The following is a 14856-nucleotide window of genomic DNA, read 5'->3' as shown; positions in this document are numbered from 1 at the left end:
AAGGACAAAAATAAGAAACATGTTAGTCTGAAAATGGTGCTAAGAAATCCAACTTGACAGCATTAGAATTAACCATTCTTGCTGGTGTTCTGGAGAACTCTTAGAAAAAACCTGCAACATTGTGTTAACTTCAGCTCACAACCATAAGTAAAGCAAGATGTGCTGCCTTGAGAAACCTGCATATCCCACCAACACAGCAGGTCAAATTCACCTTTGAGAGAAATGCACTTGTTGAGCTCAAGAACACATGGAATAAATGTAAAGGACTTTCTATGGAGGTGTGAATTCCCATTTTTGGAGTTGAAAGGAACCCAAACCTTCATGAAAAAAAAAAAGTGCATGAAAGATTTGAATGTTCAGGAAGAAATATTCTGATTTTGTTTGATATTACAATAAAGTACCTAGACTTTAATATTTTCCTTAATGAAAAATTCTTTGGAAAAGCATACTTCATCATTACCAAATAGTTGGGAACATCAATGCACTTGATTACATTTACAATCCAATTTCAAGCTATTCAGGAATAAATTGCCTCATACTGTATAGCAACATGTTCTTTATTTCTCTGTCATCCAATAGTCTCATAATACATAGAAATTATGGTTGTAGCACCATTTATGAGCACTTACATTTCACATAGAGTTTTCGTTGGTTTTGTCACTACTGAGGTTTACCCTTATCAAGCTGTACCATGCAGAAATTTCCATACATAAATTACTTCAAAAGCAGATTTTTCTTCTAGATGTACAGTTCATTAGCTCAGCTTCTTTCTGTGACATGAGCTTGAGATTTAGCTTCACATTCCATATTTATATGAATGTAAATTTTAGAAATATGATTCCTGTTGTTCCTTGATTGGCATTTTGGCTGATCAGCTCTTATGAAAACCACAATGCTTATTTTACATCTAAGTTTGGATTCTAAGATTACACTGACTATTTTTAAAGCTTTGGACTTAAAATTTATAGTTGTAGCTATTTGGGGAAAAAAAAAATCAAAATAATTTAGTTTCCACTTATATCACTTTAGGAAATACTGTATCTGTTTGTTAATAAACCATAAGCCATACTGAATAATTTACGCTGCCCTGTAAGTATCAGAGATTACTTGGTCCAGTGGTAAATATTCATAATAAAAAAAAATCCTAAACATAAGCAAATTTCAAACTGTCTTCTTTCTTACTCTCAAAGACTGAACAATAACACTGAACATTTCTTTAGGTATCCATATGCTGGTTCATTTTCAGCAGATGGTCCCTAATAGATTGTTGTACTGTTGGTATGGTTACCCAAAGCAAATTTTTGGATCTTGACACATCTCCTCTCCAGACTTATGATCTCTCATATATATTTAGTAGAATACAAGTGTATCCTAGGGGAAATCCATCATATAACTTCTTGTTATATACACAAAAAGCTCTAGCAAGATTTAAAAAAAAATCCTGGAAAAAATATAAACATTCACAGTCTGAAAACTGACCTGGAAAAATATTTTATAACAGAATTTTCAGAAAGAACGGATTAGATAACACAAACTACATTTATGCTAATTCAGAACTACATCTACATAGGATTTAAGTGAATAAATGAGATGTGGCCTATGAGGTTCTGACCTAAACCCTATGTCAACATAATCTGGAGAATTTTGCTTCATCTATTTTTAAAAGATTAAGATAATGGGCAACTTTTTTAAAACCTCTTCAGAACTTCAGTGAGGAAAAACATAGATTGTAATAAATTCTGAATTCCGTAAGTGGCTTGAAGAACTTATGGGAAAGTTTACAGCCAGAGATGACATTCATTCTGTAAACTTCCTCACAGAGGTTTCCAAGTGAGGGATGGGGATAGCAATCAACAGACACAAGCTGAGAAGAGAAGGCAGCAGCACATAAACCCATAACTGTGTAGCCTCCAGCTGCTTTCTCCCCTCGATTTCCCCCTTCCCCAGGGATGCTGTGCAATCACAGCAGCTGGCAGCATCCCTGCAGCTGGCACCGTGCAGGGTAGGAGCACACAGCCACTGCTGCCCACCCCGACCTGGGAGATGAGGACCCTGATCCCCAGAAAGAGCCTGGATCATTTCTTACCGCTCCCACTTTTCTATACACCTATTTTTGAACCTTTTAATTTACAAGATATTCAGGTGGGGTGGCCAGATTTGTTAAGAAAAACGGAGTGTGAAGGCAACAAGCTAAAATGTCTGAGAATTCCTGCACTGCTTCATTCAGGTAATAGATTTGCTTCTCAGAAACAAAGAAACAGAAGAATAATTTCTGAAAAAAATATGTTCAGAGAGATTTCTACAGCATAACAAATAATTCTGGAAAGTCGTTATTTTTCTTCATTTGGCACTTAACTGTCTTATATATCCAACCACCTTTCTCAAAACTCCTACTGCCTTTTTCATTATGCATATTTTCTGGTTTAAAGAAAAGAATGAAAAGATGGTAACATAAAACTCTCTCTTTTACTGCACAGTCCTATTGCATGCCCAGAGCAGACTCACTACGTTTGCTCCATGACAGTGGCATTCTGTAGGAAGCCAAGGCTTCACTGGTGTCCTAATAATCCACATAGGGGAAGGAATGTAGATTGTAGAGATCTTAGCAAGCTGTAGTTTTTCAATTATTGACTTTTCAGCCACAACATTAAACTTTTAGTGTTTTCATGAGCCAATTCTTCATAAAGAAAATGGAAAGAGGATTCAATTATAGAGAGAGCTGCATGCATCAGCAAGAGGGGCCTTTACATCTTTGCACACCTCATCAGCTTGAGCTAAAGGAGTCACTAGAAGCTATCAGGATCTGCACAACTGCATAACAGGAAGACAAGGCACATATTTTGCCAGTAGGTTTTACAGATACACATTAATAGAAAGAAGAACAGTAAAATTAAAAAATCCCTTGTTCAAATTTTATGCTCTGCCCACACTTCTTGTGAAATCATTTTGGTCAGTCCTAATTTCAAGTTTTTTCTTGTCTCTTTCTCCATTCTCATTCCTGCTTTGCTTTCCTAGACTACATCCCTACTTTTCAGGTGTCCCATTCTGCCTCTAAATTTCAATCTTAATCTAATTTTAAACCAGACCTAGTTCTTCAATTACAGTTTGCCATTTAAATACCATACTCAGGCTCTGCATTCCATCATGCTCAGCTTCCTTGATCACTTTTTTACCGACCTTCCTGCCTTTGCTGGCTTTGAAATTTAGTTTCCAAAGGAATTTTAATCCAAATTCAGTCTTCCTCTTCAATATCTTTCCCAGTATATAATCCAAAGATTTTCCTATTTTTTTTTCATCTGGACAGGTTTTCTGTCTTGAAGTAATTGGCAGGAAATTTGATTTCTCCTCTTCAGTCTCTTTCCTACTCCCAGTCTCTTGGCCCTGAAGTTCCCTTGCACTGCCAGCCTCCCTTCCCCATCCTACTGTCAAAAACATAATCTGTGCAATCTCCTTCCCATCTTCGCAAGGCATGAAGACCTCAGCTCTCTTCAGTACTCTTACAAGGACCTAGCAGCCCAAATGGATGACAATAAATTTGCCAGATGGCAGCCTGACAGGCATAGCTGAGTCAGGTTAGACTGATAAGTAATTTTTTCTGTTGTGATTATTTGTAGCTTTCTTTCCCTTTGATATTACCAACACAGAGAAAAGCTTATGTGAAGGAGTAGAATAATGTTGGTAAAACTATAGCAGCACAAGCCTAAAGAAAAGAGGCTGCTCTACACCCCTTTTCTCATTATATTCTGTATTTATCTTGTAACAACTTTGTCAACATAAAGACATATGCCACCAGAAATCTACAGCAGTAGTAATAACTGAGTACAATGATAATATTTTCAGTGAAAATTGAAGATAAAACATTCCTGCTCTGATGCCACAATTGAAGAATTAAGTCTAAATAGGCAAAGCCAGAGTGTACGCTGTTATGGGTAAGACAAGCTTATCGTGGCAGCATCAACTGAGATGTATTGTACTTTCAAATATAACAAATGCAACAAGGCAACACTGTGACCTTGATCATCTTCATGCTTTAGTGCAGCCATCTACAAATGGCTAAATGCTTGTCTTTGTAGGAGCAGAATTTATAACATTTATGGAGGCTTTAAATATTACTACATTGAATTTCTGACTATTCGGGGTTTTATTTGGCATTCAGCAGTTGTGCAGGAGCAGTCACTGTGCAGGAGTGCTTCAACACCCCCAAAAACCCAAGGCAGTGCAGATCCTACCAAAACAGACAGCTTCTCATCGTTCTAAATTTTCGTTCTCTAAATGGTTCAGCCAGCTAAAGCTTCCCCAGGACACCACATGCTCTCCTGCCACTGATATTCTCCTCTCTCTCCTCTTATCTACTGCCAGCCCTCCTGCTGCCAAGGAAAACAATAAACCAGTCCCCACCTCTCTCAGAGCAGAAGACATTCTGCAGCCCAAAACAACAGAAAGGAGATGCATGAAAACCAGAGCTGCACCTCAATTATAACTGTTACAGTTATTTTTATTACTAATTCTATTTCACTTTCCATTATCTCCGCTAACCTCTTCAAAACTCAAAAATAATTTATTTCCCCCTACTGATTTTGTCATTTCCATTCGACAAAAAATTGATCCCCTTGCACCCCTCTGTTTCCAGCTAAAACTAATGCATTTTTAATTTGCTTCCTTTGAGCCCTAGCAAGATCAAAGATGGTGACAGAGCTCTGGGAATTTTGCAAAATTTAACCTTAGTGGTTTGATAACAGAATGAGTATATTCTGAATTTTATTGTTTATTAATTTCCAGTAACAGAAGAGTGGATATATAAAAGGGTGAAAATAAAATAGACTTTTGAAAGCTTTATAAACAGCAGTTAATGAGAACCTTCAACTAATTCAAGACACTCTAACTCATTAAGTTTCACTTTCCACTGCAGTAATATGGAGTGTATTATTATTATTATTATTTAAATTTCTATATATTCCTCACATTGAGATAGATATCCACTAATCCCTTCAAAAAGCCACATTGTACACCAAAGTATACAATAAATGTACAGAAGCTTGCCCTATCTAATGAAGATAAACAGATTTACTCATCATATTCTCTCCTTTACTTAACACCCACTTTCTAGAAATGAATTAACCAGTGTTTTCAACAGCCACACAGGGATTCTTTCACTCTCTGAAGAAATATTACTGTTGGCAAATATTTTCCTGAAGAAAATATTGAGGATGACAGGCAAAGGTTCTACGCCTAAAGATCATACAGATTTTACTGTCATACTTTTTACAGGTAGTAACTGAAGTGATCACAAATGAATAAGATCCACACTACTTAAACAATTTTGGAACTTTGTACTTCTCTGAATGCAATGCCAGTCTGCTCTGTCATGCCACAACTAATTTAGAAACATTAATGTGCTTCTTTCGTGTGGCACTACCTTTGTGTATTTGTCAGTTTAGATATGGTTTGCAAAAATTTCTACTTTCTGTGCATCCATAGAAAGAAAATACTTTGGCTGTAAACTACATCTGCAGAAAATGGAAATGTCATTCTTGCAAGACATAAGTAAAGAATGCCATGTTTTTCAGTCGACTCCTAAAAACACTTTTATCTATCCTGGCAAATCAGAGACAGAAAATATATGACTAGTAAACATTTATCTGGATAGCTGATTTGTTTTACATAAAGAAAACTGTCGCACTTCATGATTCATACTTATGATTTGGAGTGAGATATCTAGATAAAGAATTCTTTAAAGTTTACAGAACAACATGTGTTATTGACTTAATTCCAGAATACTGAGGAAGGTAGCCTAACAGCCTTGATGTTTCCAGTATCACTCAGAGCAAAGCAGCTCATTGGTCATCATCCAGATGTCTGAAAGTTTATCTCCCTTATACTGGTCAGTATCTTTTTAACTGATCTTAAATGATTTTAACATCCAGCTATGCACAATCAATTGCAATTTGCAGTTGGCGATGAGCCCCTTGAAGAATAGAGGCAATAAAGAATTTGAGGATTATGTTTAATTAACAGACAGTGAAATTTATTATTGAGTAGCAACTTGCAGATCTAAAATGCAATGTTTAAAAAAAAAGAAAGCAAAAGCTCAGTGACAGTCCATTGCAGTACCTGCTCACTCCTATCTGAAATAGTATGTGTTGGAGGAATTATAAAATTCTAAGGATAATAAAGGTCATGAAGTAAATGCTTTTATTTGTTAGACTGTAGCATCTTGTGTAACTTCACTAACTTAAAAAGACTTGTACCAATAGGTAAAAAATATTCGCAATGTAAAATTTCATTTCTCAGGAAGGTAAAAACCTGGCTTATCTTTGTTAAAAAAACTTTAATATAGGAAGTGTGAGATCCTAGAAAAAAATGAAGAAAAAAAAAATATATAAAAGAGTCCGGTAGTATAAACTCATATGTTAGAGTGAGCTCTTTGCACACATGCAAAAAGGGAGGTTTCCATTTCAGTCCACCCAGAGCATCCTGGTTTTGGTATAGAAATTTTTTATAATTTTAGTTAGTTTTAAGATATTTTGTATTTATTCATCTTTTTTTTTTTTTTTTTAAAGAATGATAATGAAGTGGAGCAAACCTGACATGGCCAAATAGGAGGGGCAAGTACTAATTGGATGTGTTGTGGTGCCAGAGTAATAGATCCAGTTCCAGACACAGCATGTAATTCCTTAATAACCTCAGACATAAATCTTCTTAGAAACTGAGTTAACTCTCTCCCTGTCTAACTAAAGTCCATTCCTTCTAAGGGAATGATGTATCCTATTGTGACAGACTCCCTACAAATTGCAATTGTGGAAAAATAACATGGTGCGAACAAAATAAAAATTAACAACAGAGATCTTTTACGACCACACATAACAAAAAAAAAAAAAAAGAGTAATCTGAAAAGTTTTTGGAATATTCTTCTACTTAATTTGGTTATATATAACTCTTTATTGGTTATTAGAATAAAACTGTTCAGGAGCACATAGGAACTGCATTTGGCACTTCTGCTCATTCTATAAAAATATTAATTTTGTTTTTCTGTTTCATGAACATTTCTCTTAATGTCTTTACCAGCAAAATGTTTTCTACTCAGTGTTTTTCCAATTTATTAATAAAATCATCTGATAAAAAGTACTTCATGTATGAAAAGAAGCTTAATGGGAAAAATATCATGAAGAGCTGCACTACTCCTAAACTGAGCCTAAAGCTTTACAGAAGATGTGCTGTACCAAAAATGACAGAGACAACTATTGTGGTTCAATTCTGACCAATCTTAGAGTAAACTTATGCAATTTGAACATTAATTAGAAATGGGAAACTATAAGCAGCACTTTCTCTTGCTTTCTCCTACCAATCAATGAGAAATCCTCAGGTAATGCCCATGTCTTAGACAGATATAATCAGAAAACATTAATAAGCAAATCTACCAGAAGGAGACATCTGGATGCTGAAGCAACATACTAAGAGGGAGCAGAGATCCAAATTCACATTTAAATTTTACAGCCAACTCCACTGTAGACCTTTTATTATAAAGACTGGAGGGTTGATGCTTGACTCCAACTCTGAGAGACTAAAAAAGAAACCAAAAAGCCTTAATATCAAATTATTCAGGATCTTTGGATGTGACACATGAACAGTCAGCACTGCTATGGCCATCCAGGAAAGGCATGAAAACAATTAGAAAATTGTATTAGCAGGGCAACAAAAAAGAGTCTATTTCTCTCACCTTTTTCTTCATTTTTACATTTTTGAAGATCGCATGGACTCTCCACGTTTTTGCAAACATTGCTCCAAATGCAGTTGTGTATCCCACTGTAAGAATCCATGTTCGGACCTAAAAACGTATATACATTAAAAAAAAAGAAAAAGTTACTTAGATAACTTAGAAAAGGTACTTAGATAACTTTAGACAACATTTTTATCAAGACCCTGAGGAAAAAATCTGAAGAACTTGAAAAAACTTGATATTTAGTAATTTCTCATTCATTGCTTACTTGCTTTTTTACTCATCCATCCATTCCCTCCATAAATGAAACAAATCTAGATGCTGAATTAACTATCTCTTTCATATATAAACCCATAAATCTCTTAAAATATTCTGCTTTTTTACTTTTATTGTGTTCTTTGGAGATAGAGGAAAAAATCAGTGGAGAAACTCAAGAGACAGACTATAAAAAGCACTCAGGGAGCTAATATTAATAACAACATTTTGAACAGAAATGATCAGAGAAATAGAGATGTAATTCAGACCAAATAAGAAAAGATTGTACTATATGAGATACGCATCACTCAATGAAAAACCCAAGCATTCTGGAAAGATAAGAACAACAGATTTTAAATTATCCTATGAGAGAAAATGGCAAAACAGGAACATAGTTTTGATTGGCAAGCCTCAGGAACAATGCCCAAGTCAATGACAATACCTGCAAATGTGGCCTAAGAAAAAGGAGGCGGTGAGCTTGCACAGAGCAATGGTGTAAGGTTTTGGGTCGTTTGTTCCTTTTTCTTTTAAATAGAAAACTTCAAATTGACCAAGAACTACAGAACACAGATTAAAAAAGTTTTTTATGCAATTCCTCCACTGCCCATAGCAACTTGTACATAGGCCCTCACTTTTGGACTTGCTTTGAGCCAGGACAGTGATATTCAGAGTTGCAGAAAGCTCTGCACTGCCCTCTCTAATTCCTAGGAAGTTTCTGTTTCCAGGTTTGGCTGTTCGAAAGCTTTTTTTTTCCTGAACAGGTTATTTTCTTCCCAAAGATGGATCAGAGACTGCAAAGCATAGCAGGTAGAAGACCATGAAAGAGGCACAGCACGGAGCTGGAAGCCAATAGTTGAATCTGAGAGCCTGAGAAATCACAAGGAGGAGGAACAATCTCATGCTCCTTTAAGAGACTCCACACTCAACCCATAAAAAGGGAGTACCAACCCATAAAACTGCACAAAATTGAACAAAGAAGTAAAAAACCAAAGTACTCTACCTTGCAGATGAAAAAAACCAGGGGAGAGACAATGGCTAAACACAGGGAAAGGAAAGCTACAAAGAAAGCTACAGAAAAAGGGAAAGCCAACCTTCTTTTGGCCATGTTGACTATGCATGCTTGGCCAGCAGGGATGTTTTGTGATAAAAAAACCAATCTGATTTAGAGAAACTAGGATGTTCTAAGAAAGCATTTGGGAAATATTATTTAGAGAACCTAAAGGCAATGTTTTTCATTAGAAACCAGCCTAGTTTCACATCTAACTTCTGGAGAGTTTGGGATTTCTAATTTGTAGTTTCAGGATATGCATATTGATGAGAAACTAGACATTCTAGTAAGATTCAAAGCTTGACATCTAAGATAATCCTGATGAATAGCCTAAATGTTTCATATCTAAAAACATGCTATTTTTTGCCTTTTCAAACTTCTCCAGAATTTAAGTTTTTGTATTCAAAATGTGATCTTTCTACATAAAATTTTCTGCTGAAAACAAATTCTGACTTTTAATAGTGTTTAGAGACTAGGTGTGAAGGCAGGGAAAAGAAAAAAAAATATACTAATTCAAAAACTATTGATAAAGCAATAGAATTACTGCAGTTAATAAATAAATAAGACACCCATGGTCCAAAATAATGAATTAGTAAGAGAAAAGTGGTTCTTCACTATGAGAGTTGTGAGGCACTAGAATGGGTTGCCCAAAGTTGTGGATGCTCTGTCTCTGGAAATGTTTAAGGCCAGGTTAGATTTGGCTTTGAGCAGCCTGGTGTCATGGGTGGCATCCTTGCCCACAGCCGTGGAATTGGAACTGGATGATATTTAATGTACCTTCTGACCCAAGCCATTCTAGGGTTCTATAAAAAGTACACACAGCACCATGAGTCTTAACATTAGAAAATGTTGTGATTGTGCGTAGAAGACTGTTTGGATATTTATATGTATATATTAATGACTTAGTGGCATCTAATGTTGTGGTTTATCTGTTGCATTGTTGATAATGACCTTGAATGTAGAGTTGACTTATTCCTGGGTAATCTTGCTATTCATAAAACAATTGTGATTAAATTCAACAGGAGTTTTGCCACTTTGTGACATTCTTGATATGGAAAATGAAATCCCTAAACAAACAACAACAACAACAAAAAAAAAAATAGAAAAAAAATATAGATATTTAGGCCAGCAAAGCATTATTTTTAACTTCATTATTTTTCAAGTCTTTGCTGATTAGCCACTACCCTGCATCATACTTCAGTAAAACCAGTTAGATCAACTCTGATGGATTTAAAAAATACATTTCATATCATTGTGTTCATACTAGCCAGTTACATTTTTTTTGACTTTACATCATTAACCATACTTAGCATTCAATCCTTTTGCTGCTATTAATAAGTATTCAGCTCTTTTGTGTAGAGCTTAGTGGTATATTTGGCAAACAGATACATGGTATTTTCATGTCTCTAATAAGACCCTGTTTTGTTCTCACTGAAACAGTAATTGTCTCTTGGGAATACTAATAAATTCAATTATGCTCATAATATGTTTCTAACTCAATATTCAGAAAAATGTTATTTCTAGCATGTTTGATTAAAAAAACTTTATGTATCCCTGATTAGGATTGTGCATATTAGAATAACATTACTGTCTGTATGGGAAACGTGTTAGTTTAAATATACCAGGATTTTGTCAAAATGAGATCATTGTTGCTAAGAAGGAGATGGTAAGTTTCAGATGAAAATTAATTTTTAATTTTGAAGAAAATGACCTCAAATTTGTCTGCTATAATTCATTAATGCAGCTGGCAAAATGAAAAATTTAGGAAACAGCAGAAGTCTTTGAAATTCTTATATCTGCTAATTTATATTCTTAAATGTGTTATACCTCCATATCCTACTCATTTGAAAAAAGTGATAAAAATATCAGTAATTGAAGAGCATGACCATGATGTTGTACAATTGATCAGCAATTCTCCCATGCTGGAAGTTTCTAACGTTGTGTTTGCCCGGAAGCTGAAGAAAACCACCCTTCCCTCAGAACCCACCAAACAACCAGGAAAATCTCTCTTCAGTAGACAAGAACCTGCATTCAAATGCCTGCTCCTAAATAGACACAAAACCTGAAAAAATTCTTTCTTTTTTCTTAAATGGTTAGTTCATTACATAATTCTTGATGCCTTCAATTATTTCAGGGTATACATTCAATTACCCACTTATATGTCTTGGTTCCCTTTTTTATGAGTAAGATGAGTTGATTATTTGAATATGTCCTAAAAATATTTTGTTTTCTATAATTCAAATACAACATGCAAGTGTCAAATGAAATCCTATCATTTGGTATACAACAATTAAGTATTCCAACACAGATAGTAAAATGGAGTTTTCTATGTCTGTTCTCTTTTTAGGTGATACACTATTTTGGTTTAGGGTCTATTTTTAAAAACATGATTCAGGAATTTTTTCTTTTTATAAATTACCTGATCAAAGCTCTTACAGGTGCATTAACTGTGATAACTAAAAAATCCCTAGAAAACATTTATCTGGTGGATTGCACAGCTGATAAACAGTAAACAGTGAAAGTATCTCCACAAAGAAAGAGATCTTGACTTGCAGACTGTGATTAAAAAAATCACAGTGATTAAAAAAAAAAAAAAGTCTACCTTCATCAAATATTAAACTTTAAACAAATATTGTAAGTTTCAGCTTAAGAGTCCCTGCATCTATGAAGAAGATGTTACTTACATCTCATAGGAGCATTACTTTTTACTTTCCTTTGGCAGTAAAATCCCTCTGTTTTTTACTTATCCATAAGGTGCTAAACACCTTTTAGTCTTTCAAGGACGACAATTCTTCTGCCAGATAATAAGCACAGATAGGTTAACAATCTTATGTAATATTACTTTGAATTCAATCCTATTTCCTCTCAACCTTGAGCTTTTGCTGGGTAGTCTATATTTGCTGTTATTTGATATCTTTACGCAAATCTATCTGAGTCTTTCCTATCATCTCATTATGGGAATGGTGAAGTGGTTACTAATTATGAATCTGTGTAACAGACATAAAAGTTACCTGATATACCACTCATTATTAACAAAAGAAGCCATCTTATTGTGAACAATGAGTTAGTAAGGGGAAATTAGCAAGTGGTGAAAGTACCAGAAACACTCTGAATAAAGAAGTAAAAGCCTCTGTTTATACATTCTAAGAATGAAACTTAGAAATAAACCAAACATTTTAGGTGTTGCTAACTTTCAGGTAAACAATATTATTGTAATTAATTTTAAATATTTTGTTTAAATATAATTACAATTCTATATAAAATCATAAGGTTATCTTGGAAAAATAACTGAATTAATGAAAAGTTAAAACTTTAATTTTTCAAGAAGTTCCATTATTTTCCTTTATTTGACCACCAGTTCCTATGCATTCAGACGACCACACAGTGACAATCCAGCAAGGAATGCCTGGGAAGGTCTTACAAGCGGATCAAGCAAGTGATGCATTTTGCTGTTTTGTTAAAATGAAAGAAAAAAATATAACCACCTGAACTGAATACACCAAGCACTCTGGTTTTTCACGTTGCAGCTTTGTTAATGCTAATTTAATCCAGTTTGCCACTCTCAAGTGAAAAAAGAAGATGGGATTAAAGACTCAGAGTGATGAATAAAAACCCCCGAGTTTCAGCACAAAGAATCTTCATGTGTTAAAGGCTTCAAACTTCTCATCACTTCTCTAGGTGACTTTTTTGTTTTAAATTTTGGTTTTTGTTTTTGTTTGAACAATGGCATAGTGAAACTGCTTGGTTAAGAACTCCCTCCGTTAGTAAAACATTTAAACTATTCTTCTGCAGAGGAATCACTCAGGTTTAAGATTCTTGCAAACATACTTTTCCCCACCTCAAGATGTTAATTTTTTTAAAATAAAAATTGCAAATATTTCTTTTGTAGGACTTGACACTCTTCTCTCCAGCTTTGTTTATGAGACTTGGACTGATTCACTTAAGGAATATCAATAATGAAGCAGTTCTACACACACCCTGGGAAGCAGCTGCAGTGCCCACAGGGTTAGGATGCAGCTGAACATCATTGCTGAGCAGCTTGGTGGTATCTCAGTACTAGATTTAGGTATTAAACAAATGTGAAAATAAACCGTGCTGTGCATTTAGACCTGGAGAGCACAATTGTCTTTAAGTGGACAATTGCATTGATTTCTGTGGAGTATGCAGGAGTTGGAAATTAAGCACCTTCTATTTTTCTTGGAAAACTGGGGACATAATGGATAATTATGATGAATAAAAATGTGTCATCTCAACAAGTTTTCATTGGGTTATGGCTCTGCTTTTATTAATGATGGCAAAATTGATTGTGTGAACACAAGCAGACCCCAAAGAATGAGTTCATCCCTTTGAATTATACTTTTCTCATTTATATCAGACATTTTTAACAATTTTTGACTTTTAGCTCTTTTTTTTAGAATTTGTGTGGCACTAGCACAGATTCCTGTAAAAATAAGTGGCAATAATGTTAGAGAATTGAATCCTGCTGTTTTCACATAAATTAAATACAGAGGTTCATTGCATGCTGTGAGATCTCCTGTAGTGATTTCTTAATATCCTTTAGATCATTTTTCAGAGTTAATCTATGGGTAGTGTAAAAGATGTTATCATTTCTCCTGTTTCTATAAGGAGGCTTTAAAAAATGTCTGCTGTTTCTACTGAAGAAGAGGAAAACATTCTAAAAATATTACCTTAATAAATCTCTGGCAAGGTTGAGGTGTATTTGCTTCAGTATATGACATAACTTTTTCTAGGATCTATTCAGCCTTATAACTTTTGTCTGTACTCTTTTTTCTTTACCCTCAAGAAAATGTCATTTACTAAAATAGAAGCTGATCAGGCTCATGTTAAACTCAGTAAGAGAACTGCTGTTGAATTAAATAGGAGTGAGATCAGTCTCAGACTGAACGACAGTGAGAACAATTATGGAAGTGATTATACAGAAAAGGAAGATTAAAATTAACAGCTAAACAATTAAGTAGGAAATAAACTGAAGAGTACACACAAAATTAAAAAGGCCAGATGAAAAACACAAACAAAGGCTCTGGTTTCCAGAGACAAAGAAATAGATTAGAGGTCTAAATCTTTTTGCAGTTCAATAGAAGTTGAGTGTCTGTCTGTTGGATTTTCTTTTAAATTCCTGGCCAAAACTAAACCATTTGAGGAAAAGGATTAGGCAAATATAAAGTTTAAAGACAGGAAACATCCTCTCCCAGAAAAAAATAATAATCCTACAGCAAACCAAGACAAAAGCTGGAATTTTGGGGAATGCCTGAAGAGCGTAAAGGGCATGAATAAGACCATATCATCAGCTACTATCCAAATATCAAGGCCACATGCTATTTGGTAGTACAGGGTCTAGTCCAAGAGCCTCTTGCCCAGAGAGAAAACCACAGCTTTATTGGTGGTGCTGTCTACATGTTTTCCTTTCAGTCTGTTGCCTCAGAATTGATTAAACAGAGGAAATGCAAAGCGACAAGCGAAGACAAAGCAGAAATAAATAAAAAGACAGAAGGCTCATACATCTTCTCCCTCTCTCTGCTTTAATACTAGAGACAAGTCCCTCCTTTTAGACCTGCACTCAGCCAGCTTTTGGAATTTTAGTAAATTGCCCACCATCTCCCTCGCCCTGCAGACTGCTTCCATCCCTAGGAACCCAATCCACAACAGCTCACAAGGGTCTTTTCCTTCCTGTTCCTCATGACAGACTATAAGTCTCTGTTTGATGAGTTTTTCAGGATGTCTCTCCACTCTTACATAACATGGCAATGCCCATCCTACAGAGGTTCAGGGTTTCCCTAGAAAGGGTGAAATGCATGGAGTTCCACCTTGCCTAGCT

The 14856-nt window shown here is 35.0% G+C and overlaps 1 protein-coding gene across 1 annotated transcript in view; it reads right to left on the bottom strand.

The window, feature by feature from the left end:
* GABBR2 (gamma-aminobutyric acid type B receptor subunit 2) overlaps positions 1 to 14856 on the bottom strand; it is a 457858-nt gene that overhangs the window by 138358 nt on the left and 304644 nt on the right. The window contains exon 12 of the mRNA XM_063164404.1: positions 7718 to 7825. Within this exon, the coding sequence (XP_063020474.1) occupies positions 7718 to 7825 (108 nt within the window). The remainder of the gene's footprint in view (positions 1 to 7717; positions 7826 to 14856) is intronic.

Source organism: Melospiza melodia, chromosome 1, assembly GCF_035770615.1.
Source record: "Melospiza melodia melodia isolate bMelMel2 chromosome 1, bMelMel2.pri, whole genome shotgun sequence".
Taxonomy (NCBI): domain Eukaryota; kingdom Metazoa; phylum Chordata; class Aves; order Passeriformes; family Passerellidae; genus Melospiza; species Melospiza melodia.
The sequence above is the reverse complement of the archived record's forward strand: the minus strand, read 5'-3'. Positions and strand labels throughout refer to the sequence as shown.